We start from the raw sequence: 13,886 nt of genomic DNA on the forward strand, positions 1-13,886 counted from the left end.
TTGTGTGCTGAAGAAACTGCTTATTATAGGGATTAGTGGGGTGGCAGTTGGGGAAAGGTTTTACATTTAAAACCAAAGGAAAGCGTTTCTTCTGTGTGTTGTGTGGGAGTGAGTGCATACGCAGGTGTGTTACCTGGGCAGTAGCAGCGCAGCACCCCGGGCTGGATGAGGGCGGCGGGGACACTGATGTGGTCAAACAGACAGCTGTACTCACTGCTCGACTCCAACCACGGACCTGTGATCAGCACCTTCACTCCACCCTGCGGCACACAAACAGAGCCTTGGTCTAATATCACACAGTCTGTGCGAGAACAAGACACATCGCTGCATGCATACTATAATGTCATGTTGTCATAATGTTTGTGTAGTGTAGCATGTGTATGAGTGCACAGAAAGACTTTCTGTTTCCTTCAAAATATTTTGATTCCATGTTGCAAAAGCATACCTCAGAGACACAGTGACCTACATTTTTATTTTCTATTACATGAATCTAAACTGAGGAATTAATAAATTGCCCTATTTACAAAGTGGTTACTATTTTTCTAATGACAAATCTCTAAGTGTAAAAGGTCCGGTAGCAGCCCCTAGAGGTTGTGCTGCTCCTTGCATCCAAGTTGTTTGAACCATCTGAACCACACTGCCATGTGTTTTCTCTAAGTATAATGACGATTTTTACGATTTTAAAGCCATTTACTCTCCAGTGCTCCTATTTAGTTAATTCTAAAAAAAAACATGCTATCACCCTTTGAACTTCTGGAGTGAAACTGTGTTGCTATTTCAAGAAACTCATGACTATGGAATAACCAGTATGATGCAACGGTGAGGATCCTGGAGGAGAGTTGCAGAAAAATATGTTGTAGATATGGCTAGTTAATAAAATGCGTTTCGACAGATCGTTTTCTTTTTTTTTTTTAAATGATGCTACATTTCCACAAGTTTCATCATACTACAATGATAGAACTGGTGTCTGAGTTATTGTAAGTGGTACATGGGTAAATTAATGAAGCCACCCAGGGTAATCAGTGTAATATTGAAATTTCATCAAAATCCAATCAGCTGAGTCTGAGATATTCTGACTCCTTAATGACCAACACAGCCAGGCTGGCGGTCTTAGCACAAATTGCGCTGAGCATGATTTCAGCGTTTAACATCAGTACAAGCCACCGTCAATCAGGCAGTGGAGGGACTGATTTTCCTGTGGGGAACAATGATGAATAAATAATGAATGATAATCATGTAGGGTTTACTAACCTCTGGATAAGACCACTCTGGGGAGTAGTCTGTCACACCAAACAACCTCCCAGTCTCCTGGAGCAGTCCCAGAGCTCCCTGCTCCACCTCAGATTCCTGCAGGTGGCCTGCTCCTGTGCCCTGCTCCTCTCCTGCTGTCCCCTCCTGGGGCATCAGGACCCCAGTCACAGCTGCCCCCACCCCGCCTCCAGACCCCTCAACTGAGATGAAGTCATTGATCAGATCAGAGAACTGGCTCCCAAAAGAAGCCTCAAAGCCTTCCAGACTGATGGCCGCTCCGGCCCCTGTTGTTGTGGCTGATACTCCCCCACCTTGCTGAGGAAGAGGAGAGCTGTAGAGCGCCCCCTCGATGCTCGCACCAGCAGCTATTGACTGAGGACTGGCCACCACTGAACTGCTGTTCCCCGACAATCCTACACCATTACAGTGAATATCATTTTCCCCTCTTTCCCCCCCTCCACCACCTCCTCCGCCCTCCTCTCCTCCTCCATTGTCATCTGTGGGTTGCAGGTAGTGCTCGGTTTCGACACTCGTGTAGGCCTTGTGAGGATCCCCAGGCTTGAACTCCCCTCCATTCTCAGAAGTCTTGTCTAAGCCCCCGAGCTCTCGATGTCCCCTGCCGCCTGACTGGTCAACGGTCGTATCCTGTGGTGCTAGAGGAAAAGAGCTCACCACCGCTCCTTGTCCGTTCCTTCCACACAGGCCCTGTTGGTCAGGGCTGGCTTGGTGGAGGTGTGTATGTGGGTCTCCATTGGTGACTGGAGAGTCTGTTGGCACCGAAGGCAAGCCTATGTAAGCCTGGGCCTCGCCTGATTCCTGGGTTGCCTCAGCACCATTGGTCTGCAGCTGGGAGGGCTGGCTTGTCTGCGGTGAGGACTGGAGGAAGAGGCCAGGGGAGGGGTGGTGTGCAGGCTGGGTCAGACTCGGGACACAGGCTGATGACATAACAGCACTGAAGTCCATCTGCTCCAGGGTGGTGCTGGGGCTGAGGCCTGTCCCTTCTCCTACATAGCTGCTCTGAGTGGCCAGCGGCGGTTCCAGGGGTGTAGGTTCTGTCTTGATGTTGTTGACGAGGGCTGGATTGTAGACAAAGCCGTTAGAAGAACAGTGGAGTCCTCCATCATCGCCGTTACATCCCTCAGCCTTCCCCCCACCCCCGCCGTACGTCTGGCCTTGCTTGGGATTGTTGAGGAAGCAATCAGGGTCAAAGGTCATGGTGGTCTCAGGAAGGCTGACTCCTCCAGCGGAGTCTAGAGAGCTAGATAGCACCAACTCTCCTCCCTCCCCTAAGCCCACACCACCAGGGAATGATGCAAACCTCTGGTTTTCAGGACCAACAGCCAACAGGATGCCAGCTGCGGTGCTCTCATGGGTGGATGCCATCAGGTGGGTGTGACCAGCAGAGTAAACCGAATCCCCAGTCAGCGTGGTGACCTCAGACATGAACACAGCTGTGCTCTGTGACAAGCCAGCCCCAATGCCAAGAGCCGGGCTATCAGCTATGTCGCTGGTGATTGACAGTGGGGAGCTCTGGGTGGTGTCAGGGACCTCCACCTGGTTGGTGGAGGTGGAGGAAGACACCTCCATGCTGCTCTGTGGGAGTAGTGAGGGTTTGGTTATCCTGCCATTCCTCCTCTCTCCTCCACCCGCTCTGCTTCTGCCCCCTGCAGGACTGGGCTCTGTCTGTCCCTCTGACACATCGCTGTTCTGGACCTCTGTACCATCTGCTTCTTCAGCTCTCTGGCCTGTTGCTACGCCCGTACCCACTGCAGCTCCCCCTCCTGCTGCTGCCCCTGACTCCTGCTTGGATGAAATGATGCGTTGCTTGACACTTGAACATTTCTGATGCAGGCTGCTTCCAGCACCTGCCAGAAGAGACATTCCAATAAAGAAAACGGTGTTAAAGACAATGCATCTTCATTTTCTGTTCTTTCATTCGACCCAGGTCAATCTTAATCTTAATAGTAATATAGCCTCACAAACGTTTGATAGTGTCTACTGGCGCCCTCCAGTGTTCAGAATGTACACTGAAAGCTGAGATCATGGATACTCAAAAAACTAAATTCTAACATGTAAGGGTATTCCCAGTTTATAAATTAGTTGTCTTCATTTACATTTGTGGGATGTGTCTGATGCATTTTTCAGAGTGAAATACAAATACCAAACAGTTTCAGTGTCAGAGACCTCACTCCCATAGAAAACCCCTGTGACCACAGATGGATCAAGTCAGTGATCAAGAGTGCAAGTGCAAGGAAAGGAAAAAAGCAGAGAGCTGTTTTGCTCGAGTCAATTAGGGGAAGGTAGAAGAGCGAAAGGGAATATAAATCAGTGGGGAGAGTGAGAAGTGAGGGGCTTCTTAAGTCAACAAGCCACTTAGTTTTGGGCAGCTGTCCTTATTTGCCCTACCAAACCAGATCAAAGAGGGGTGAGATTAGGTAAGTGTGTGTGTGTGTGTGTGTGTGTGTGTGTGTGTGTGTGTGTACTGGAGTTATCTACTCCCTGATGCTCATTTATGAATTATACATGCTGGATATTTCTGGCACCTCTGTCTTCATTCCCTCTATTGCTCCCTTTCTTGGATGAAATGTGTATCTGCCTCTAGGTGGCAGCATGGCGCTGACTGTCTGAGCCATCAAAAAACAAAAAACAGAGTAAAGCCTGGCTGGTGTGTATGTGCCGAATGCCTCTGCATAAGGTGGCTTTTTAAGAGACCATGCTGTCTTTAAATATATCACTGAATTGTAAAGTAAGTAAACACACATTTTGGCAAGTCCAGTTGTTGCATTTTGGCTTACTGATTTATCTTTACCTTCGACAATATATATCAATACGATGTTACTGCTGAATTAACACTGACAAGATTAGATATATTTACTTAGAGAAAATGTTCATATCATCTCCTCTGAAGTAAAATCACTTGTGTCATCAGATAAGTGATGGCACAGCTCCAGATTGTGCCCCATTCTGCTGCCAACTTGTTCACAAAGTCTGAAAGCATGGCAGTGAACCAAATTATCTGTGTTTAGGATTGACTACACTGGTTTCTTAAAGATTATTTTTGAGACTTACTGTACCACGACAGGTGCTGTTTTTATTGACCCGAAGTGACTCATGTCCCAAGGTGTACGAAAAGTGTGAAGGCTGAAACACGAGAGTAGGAGTTGAAGGTGGGTGCTGAAATGACGTTAAAGCGAACTCACACATGGGTTTGAGTTGTCCAATGAGCTCCTCCTTGCTCCACTTGGCCCACTCCTTCCTGTCTGTGTTGATGGAGCAGAGGACAGGACCACATGGCTTCCCACTATCGTCCACTGCCGGTACATTCAGGTAGTGCACCAGCACAATGTCTGGGTTCTGCAGCACGGAGACATACATAGATACAAGGTGTTAGTTTAACATGGCCTTTATTCATTAATTAACTGGCATGTTCTTACCTATGGGAGGGAGTAAATAAAAAGATAGAGTCTATTTACAGAGGTAGGGGAAATGGAGAGGAGAGAACGTGGAGGTCAGGGAGGAGGTTAGACATAGCGTGTCAGATAAGATTCTCTCACCTGCCCATAAAAGATTTAACAGCTCAAGCCCACTCATCACTCTCTCTCTGACCCCGCAGACACTGGGGAATGGTCTACGCGTGTGTTTGTGTGTATGTGCTCACTATACTTTAGGCCACCAGTAGACCTATGGAATTTCTACGCCATGAATGATTCAACAGGTGCATTCACGTGCATCTGTGTATGTTCGTGTGTGTGTGTGTGTGTGTGTGTGTGTGTGTGTGTGTGTGTGTGTGTGTGTGTGAGAGCGAGAGGGAGAGAAGCTCTTCTTGATGAAAGATTCAGTAGACAGACTCAGGTGAGGGGGAGGACCTGCTGAGGTGGAACACTTTTCTCTCCAAAAGAGGATGGCACAGTGGGCTGCTACAGCACCACACTGTGCAATGCAACAGCACTCACAGACTGATTTATGATCGTATTCACTGATGTGTTTTGATATCGGCGCAAAGAGCAGAAAATGTCACTTTACAGATAAAGCAAGTACAATTTCCCTTCATTATTTCAGACTACAGGAATCAAACTAGTTGGGCGTGCAGAAAAACAAAATATATTGGATGAGGGCCTATTCAATTTACGGCCGGTGGCTGGAATGTCCCTGTAAATTTCATGTGACAATTTATGCAGGAAATTCTGCCGAAGAATACATAAATATGTATGCATTTCCATATTTTAAATGAACATCACTGCGTATTCAATATTTTCCTTGAATTGAACAGAGAAAGATGAAGAGCGAGGCAGTGCAAATGTATGCGTGCATGTTTAAGATTCATCATGTAACCTGTCGTCTGAGGATGATGGGGTCCTGGTGACCAAGTCTTGCATGGCCATTAGAGGGAGACATGTGTGTGTGTGTGTGTGTGTGTGTGTGTGTGTGTGTGTGTAACTCCTCTTCTCTGTTGTCTTTCACATGAGCAGCAGAGTGAGTCCAACATCTCTATGAAAAACAACATGCTTTTATACACAGGGGACACCTGTTCATATGTGTGTGTGTCTCTGTGTGTGTGTGTGTGTGTGTGTGTTGGTGTGTTGTTTTTAGCTCCAGGGTGTTTTCTTGGAGAGGACCACATAGAGAGAGTAGAGTCCTTGATGCTCATGATAAGTATTGAGAGTCAGGGTTTCGATAGCACACTGGGCTCTGGAAGTTACAGTCAACTTCTGGCAAAAAAATGTTTTATTATTCTGCACTGTATGTTAGCATTATACAAGACCTACAGGCCTGGCATATTCTAGTGGTCTAACTGTGTGTGTGTCCACTCAGTCAAACAACATCCAGTTTGATTGTGACCCCAGCGTTGTGATGGAATTTTTACTATTGTTTGCGTCATTAAACTAGAGGAGGATGATGTTTATTGCAGGTTTATAGGTTAGCTTGGTGTTCTGTTTTGCAAATGGACAGTTTAATGGTCGAAACTTTGCCTAACACTGATAATATATATATTCTGGTCGCCCAGTTCTGTGTAGAATAGGGTAAAATAAGCCTTAACATAGCTGTAGTAAATGTTACAAGATGTTCATAATGTGAGGGGAAAAGACCTAAAATTACAAAGATGTGACAATTATTAACAAATTATCACCACACTATAAATGTTGTCGAAAATCTTGTTTTGTGTGTGTATAAATGTATGAGAAAAGGCAAGGCTGGGGAGGGGGGTGGGCTTACCTGCAGCAGCCAATAGCATCTACGATGGAAGGTGGGGATGATGGAGGAGTGGACGTAGCAGCCATACAGACACTAGAGAGAGGAGAGAGGAGAGGAGAGGAGAGGAGAGGAGAGGAGAGGAGAGGAGAGGAGAGGAGAGGAGAGGAGAGGAGAGGAGAGGAGAGGAGAGGAGAGGAGAGGAGAGGAGAGGATAGGAGTAAACAAGAAAAGAAAAAGGGAAGTAAGACAAAAAGTGAAAAAGGAGGAGGACAGTGAATGAGAGAACAGGAGAGGAGAACTTAGGTTATACCCACTTAGGCTGTATTGATTGCGGTGCTAAAACTAAATTGCAAACATGCTGTATGCGTTTTTTCCTAATGTCTTTTCTAAAATACCATAAATCTGATGTTGACAATTACAGCGCAAGAGATTGTGAAATTTACTGCCTCAGCAAGACTAGACATAATCCACTTGGAATTCACAAAAAGTCACACTGTCGTCATCTCAGACACTGTAAGAGAGATCTGTAACAGTGAAGAGGACAAGGAAGAGGAGGGGAAAGTGAGGAAAGCACAGAGTGTCAAGGTGGACAGATGAAAAGGAAGTTCAGTATGGACTCCATCCAGCAGATGATGCTTATATACATACAAAATAGTGTATACAACTGAGTGCGGAAAAAAACCAAATGTATGATTACATACGGTTATTAACAGATTTAAATGACTGAGTGTTTATATTTGTTTTGTACGGTATAAAATGTTTCGATACCGATGCCAAAATATATATCTGAACAAAGAATAAGTAACTAAGACAAAAAAATCTGACTCACTGATCACTGTGTAATGCAAGGCAACTGCACAAAAACTTAAAGGGATAGTTTTTTATTTCTTCTAAAGTGTATGTATGTATGAGGTACCTATCCATAGTCAGTGTATTACCTACAGCAGATGACGGTGAGCACCACCCCCGCTTGAGAGAAGCAGGGAGGAGGACAGGCACCAAAGATAAGCAATGTACTGCTACGGATAAAGGAAGCAGCTAAACGTATTTAAGCCACCTAAAAAAAGGCACAGCTAAAAAAAAAATCAATATCAGTTTAAGTGTAAGCTATACTTACATATATTTTCACCAGTTTTCACCTTGCCGTCGGACAGCCCTGATTAAGTTTACGCAGGGGGAACTGAAGCCGTTATCTGTTCTCTTGTTAAAGCCACCAGAGTCCATTGACAAAAAACGTAATCTTCCCTAACAGTACATGGAAGTTGCTCGTTTGGCAGTAAGTCTGGAGTCTGGTGGCTTTGATGAGAGCAATGACAGTTGAACATATTCTAAATATAGCGTACACTTAAACTTTAGGTGGCTTAAATACATTTAGCTGCTGCCCCCATCCACAGCAGTAAATTTCTGCTTCTGTGGTGGCACCCCTACCTGCTTCTCCAAACTGGGGGTGCCGACCGCCAGACACAACCCCACTACAAAAAATCAGAACTATCCCTTTAAATTCAAGAATACTAAAATGTTTTGCTACAAAAACTTTTTCGCATTTAACAAAGTGAGATGATCTTCTTACATGCAAGACAAGAACCCTACTCTTTAAAATGAACTAAATTCTGATTTAAATAAGTAAATGGGAACATTTCGGACGATACCCGGTCCTAATGAAGTGTGTGTTTGATATGTTTGACAGAGGAAGGATAAAACTATCAAGGTCATCGTGGCACCTATTCACATGCATTAAAATCAATAATCACACACACACACACACACACACACACACACACACACACACACACACACACACACACACACACACACACACACACACACACACACACACACACACACACACACACACACACACACACTGGACTGTGTTTAAAGAGGAAATTGCACACACAAACACATATACAATCAGCATACACTTACAACTTGTCCTGTTTTCTGTCATGAACACTCATGCACTTATATTTTCTCCCCATTTTGCCTCTTCTCAGAAGTAGCCCGCCCTCTATCTAAAGTGTGTTTTGCCAAAGGCAGAGTGCATTTCCATATATTTCCATTCGATATGAGGAGGCTCTCCATCCAGGGCTATGTTTTCTCCCCTGCTTCCTGCCTCTCCCCATCCTCCTTCATTCCCTCTGCTCATCTTGCTGCTCTGCTCATTCCCGTCCCCTGCTCTACACTCTGCTTTCTTGTGCTTGCTTTGGGGGGTCCTGGGAAGACGTGACACAAACAATTACTGAGCAACTACCAGGGAGACAAACACTTTGTATATATGTGTGTGTGAGTATGTGTATTCATGAACGATGGCAGAAAATTGCACGTGAGATGAATGTCAATTTGAGTGTGGGGTCGTAAATAATAGAGGTGCAGATGGGAATACTTGATCTCAATTATTCCCTTTACCTCTCTGTCTCTTTCGCCTGTCTGCTGCTCACCCTTAATGCAAAACTATTGAGCCCTCACCAAACATCCATGTGCCTCTTGCTGTCTCTCCTTCGCTCTCCCTTCTACCTCATCCTTTCTGTTTCTGACACATGCATGCTCACTCCTCTCACCTTTTGGTATATTCCTGCTGAATAATCAATTTTTCAGCTGGCTGATGTGACTCAAACACACACAAACACACACACAGACACACGCGCACAGACGCTGCCTTGAGACTAGATCGATACCCCTCTCTGTTCTGCTGAAGGAGGCATTGACATCATTCCTGGCCTCAGGCCAAACACACTCTTATCCTTCAGAAAGAGAGAGAGAGACAGAGAGAGAGAGAGAGAGAGAGAGAGAGAGAGAGAGAGAGAGAGAGAGAGAGAGAGAGAGAGAGAGAGAGAGAGAGAGAGAGAGAAACAGAGACAAGAACAGGGAGGGAGGTAAAGAAAGAAGGGCACCACTCGCTCTCAGGTAGCCCTGCAGCCTCAGCATGTGTGTTTGTGTGTACATTTGTGTTACACATATGTGTCTCCTCGGAGTGAAGGAGAGTAAGTTAGGAAGTAAGATTGGCAGTGAAACAGCTCCAAACAAGATCATCGACTTGTTTTTTCCATTGTAGCCTCTCACCTCTACTCCCTGGACTTTGAGCTTCATGTGATCCTCTCGGGTGGTCTTCCCGTCTTTTCTTTTCTTCCAGCAGTAGCCATCTTTCCTGTACTTCACCTTCTTACGGTTGTAGAGGATCATAGAGCCATTTTGAGGCCTGATGGAGTAGCAGATAAAGAGTTAGCCAGACAGAAAGACACAAAGTGTGATGATTCATGTTAAATTGTACAGAATAAGTGCTGAGCACAGTAGAGACTTCTTTGAAACTGACTACAATTAAACTCCATGGAAACTGACCAGAAATAATGTTCATGCTGTAATCTCAAACTGCCAGAAGTATAGAAGTTCTCCTGATCCACAAATACCGACTGATATGAGCAAAAACATGTTTTAAACGATGACGTTATTTTATTCTCCCACGGTCAAGTTAGCTGGCCCCATGCTGCCCCTTCCCTCTTATACACAGACTTACAAACCGACGTGTTAATATTTTAGCAGGGTGATTTATCAGCACAACAGGAACATTGGCCTCTAAGCTCCCTTTCTATATACACCTGGTGGGATGAACATGCACACACACAAACACACAGACACTCACCAGCAGCCATACATGTAGAGAGACATGGTGATATCAGAGATAGCAGGACCTACCACTGTGCGTTCTTTGGGCTCAATGTCAAACCTGCTGCTCAGCAATCAATCATTACACTTCTAAAATGTTAAGGACAGGTGTGTGCGCACGTTTCTCTGTGTGTGTGTGTTTGTGTGCGTTTCTGTGTGTGTGTATGTAGGTGGAGGAAAAATGCTTCTCTACCTTATCTACAACAACAGAAAGAGAACAGACACGTTAACAATCAATAAACTAACACATACTCACAAGTGCTCTCTCTCTCACACACACATGCACAGTCATGAGCATGCATGCACACAACCACACACTTATTTACACACCTCTTCTCTCCTTTCCCTGCCCTCCTCTTCTCCATCAACCTTCAGTCTTTATCCCCCTTATCATAGTATTTCTTCATTTTCTTTTTACTGCTTTTTCAGCCCTCCATTCTCCACTCCTTTCCACTTATTCACATCTTCTCATCTCTGCCTATTGCTTCTACTATCCTAACCTCTGTTTCTTTTATTGTCTCCTCTCCTCTCCGCTAGAATTCGATGTGGACACATCTATATGGACTTAGATGATTGCAATTTACTCAGAGCACTGTGTGTAGTGAAATTGAATTTACTTTGAGTTGATTTTCTTTGACACCTTAAATCTGTTCTGTTTTTGGGGTGAGCCTGCCAGTTGCTTAGCGGAGTGGAGACCCCCACCCTCAGATCAAAGCTGAGTTTAGTCTCTGTCTCGAGCAGTGTGAGTCATCTCAGAGCTGCTGATTCTAATAATGTTATGGAGAAGATGGGTGAGATCAGATGTGTGGCTGCGTGTGTGTGTGTGTGTGTGGGTGGGAAATACATGCACCTTCATATGCATGCTTGTTTGTGTGCGTGGAGGTACGCACACATGGATGATGCCCGTGTTCCTTGTAAACCCTCTGATTCAAGCAGACATAAATGCTATTGATTGTAACTGGGCTGTGATGTGTGGGATATAAAAAGCTTTTCCACCGTTCCACAGTGTAGCCGAGCGAACACGGGGAAGGCGAGGGGAGGAGAGTGGCGGAAAAAAGACGGCAAGATAAAGAGACGGAGTGGGCGAGTGAGTGAGCCCAGTAAAGGGAGGAGAGAAGGAGGAGTCGATGAGAAAAGTGAGCGGAGAGGGAGAGAGGAGGTGATAGTCATTACTTTGAACAGATGAGGTATTTCAGTGAAGGGAGAAATGAAGGTCATTGATTGTTATCTTAATATTGACGCATGTGCACATATGTATAAAAACACACATACACACACACACACACACACACACACACACACACACACACACACACACACACACACACACACACACATAAATGTCCCTGGCTCCCTTTGCTGAGCTCCTTTCCATCTGATGGGATTAGGTGTAATCTGTTCTAATCGAGCCTTGTGTCATGTGTAAATGGGATTATATCTAACTGCTGCTCAATAACACCAATATGACTGCCACTGCTTTTGCTGCTGGGAGGCTGAGGCAATACGGCAGCACAACCAATCAATGAGAAATCCATCCACAACATAAACTGTGCTGCTGGCCTTAGGCTGCTCCTGAGAGGAGTCCTTCAGCCCGCACAATGGGAGCACAAAGGCATCACCTCGGGGTTTCAGCAGTGTCAGTAATCAAAAATAAGCCATGAGGTGACCTCTTCACTTACTTTACTTTTTCTTTTCTTTCTTTTGTCTTTCGCTTTTTTAACTTACATCTGTGTTAACTAAAGTAAATGTCTACAAGGTAAATTATTAACAATTTAAATTACTCTTTTTCCCTCTCTTTCCCTCCCTCCTACCTTCCTTCCTGATTATAACCTCCCCCCGTTCTAGGAAAAGAGCTACCTATGGTTCATTTGGATCGATGAATATTCAGTTCTGGCATGTGAATCCCTGTTCACACCCCCATCTTATATACACACACTCCCCCTTCCTTTAGCCCACCCCCTCACCCTCCTATGTCTGAATTATACATCACTTATCCCAATACATTTACATTCATTAATACCATCAATTTCCAGCTGACTAGGTGCTTTACAGTCCAGCCATGTTCTTTAGCACTCTCTACATATAGAGCAGGCCGTCAGCGTCCTTTGGAGACAGTCGAGGTACAGCACTAATGTTTTAATCAAACACAGGCACTCAGTCATTGGGATTAAACCAACGTGAGTCACTGGCTGATTGAGCGATACCGTGATTGTGCTAGTGTGTGTGTGGAAAACCACTATCTGCGCTCTCCTCACCTGGTTTTTGGCGATGTCGTCAGCCACTCATCATGTTTCTCAAAAGTGATGAGATATGCAGCAATCTCCTGGAGAGATAAAGACAAGACAGAAAGGTCATATAGGTGTGCGTGTGTGAGGGACTGTGTGTGTGTGTGTGTGTGTGTTTGTGTGCGTGTGTGAGGGACTGTGTGTGTGTGTGTGTGTTTGTGTGCGTGTGTGAGGGACTGTGTGTGTGTGTGTGTGTGCGTGTGTGTATATGAGTGTGTGTGTGTGTGTGTGCGTGCGTGTGTGTCACAGGGAGATAAAACATAACAGGTATTTCCAGATGACCTGCCGATGCCCACAGAGAGAGTGTCACTATCTGATTGCCACGGTGCGGTCTGGTCTCCTGATTGGTCACAGAGCAGCCAGTCAGGAGACAGATATAGAGGACAAACCCTCAGGGCCAACAACCAATCACGCTCACCGACACGACACCGATGTCTCCCCTCCACTGGGGAGGAAAAGCTATTCTCCTAAATACACCACACACATGCCACATAAATACACACACACACTGGGGGTGCAGACCCATACACTAGCTGAGAAAGTGCGCTGATAAGGAAAAAGTTTTCTTGTACTTTGCAGTTTCCTGTCAGATAAAGCCTGCTCCTAACTTGATTCTTAATTCCTCCGGCTCCCTTTTCATCTATCAGCTCTCCTCTCCTCTCCACACTATTTCTATTCTTCTTCTACACTCACATGAATCCAATAAGGAAAGAAAATAAAGTTCAGATCATAAAGGTGCATTCTACCGAGAGTAAAGCAAAACAAAACGTCTATACACACATACGCAGACACACAGAGATGCAGCAAAAGAAACTACTTGCTTGTACCTCCTGCTTTTTAGTTGTTCACGCAACGCCGCCTTTTTCCCTTTGCTCGGTGAACTATGTCACCCCTAGCTTCCTCCTTGAAACATCATTCTCTCTACCCTTACGTCTGACTCCCATTCTCACCCACTTGTTGTGAAAGACTATGAAATGTAAATTGTCCTCTTAAGGCAATCAGTGTTTGAAATGTGGCACAAAGCAATAGAGAAGAAGACATCACACTCCAGCACTCCTTCATCTGCCCCCTCAGATCAACAGTCCTCCTCTACAGACCTTCTCTCCTCTCTTCCTGTGTGTGTGTGTGTGTGTGTGTGTGTGTATGTATGTGTGTGTGTGTGTGTGTGTGTGTGTGTGAGTGTGTGTGTGTGTGTGTGTGTGTGTGTGTGTGTGTGTGTGTGTGTGTGTGTGTGTGTGTGTGTGTGTGTGTGTGTGTGTGTGTGTGTGTGTGTGTGTGTGTGTGTGTGTGTGTGTGTTTTAGGTATTTGTCCCAGTTTGGCATGAGAGCACTTCAGCTCAGATCACAGGGACAAAGAGGGAAAGGGGAAGAAAGGCAGGGAGAGATGGAAAGAGAGAGCAGCTGGAGGGTGCTGGCACTTAACTGTTTTTTTTTTTTTAAGTATCCCCTAGTCGATCCTCACGTCTCAACCCCCACTCCCTCGTCCTGCATTTATAT

General features: G+C 45.3%; 1 protein-coding gene across 1 annotated transcript in view; it reads right to left on the reverse strand.

Annotated features, from left to right (window-relative positions):
* Nucleotides 1-13,886, reverse strand: part of LOC310965513 (calmodulin-binding transcription activator 1-like) — a gene marked incomplete at both ends in the record, with an annotated part of 51,682 nt that overhangs the window by 12,104 nt on the left and 25,692 nt on the right. Inside the window, 6 exons of the mRNA XM_083939170.1 lie at nucleotides 134-260; nucleotides 1,252-3,116; nucleotides 4,452-4,605; nucleotides 6,466-6,537; nucleotides 9,505-9,640; nucleotides 12,360-12,427. Coding sequence (XP_083795296.1) covers nucleotides 134-260; nucleotides 1,252-3,116; nucleotides 4,452-4,605; nucleotides 6,466-6,537; nucleotides 9,505-9,640; nucleotides 12,360-12,427 — 2,422 coding nt within the window. The remainder of the gene's footprint in view (nucleotides 1-133; nucleotides 261-1,251; nucleotides 3,117-4,451; nucleotides 4,606-6,465; nucleotides 6,538-9,504; nucleotides 9,641-12,359; nucleotides 12,428-13,886) is intronic.

Source organism: Echiichthys vipera (assembly GCF_963691815.1).
Source record: "Echiichthys vipera genome assembly, chromosome: X".
Classification (NCBI taxonomy): Eukaryota; Metazoa; Chordata; class Actinopteri; order Perciformes; family Trachinidae; genus Echiichthys; species Echiichthys vipera.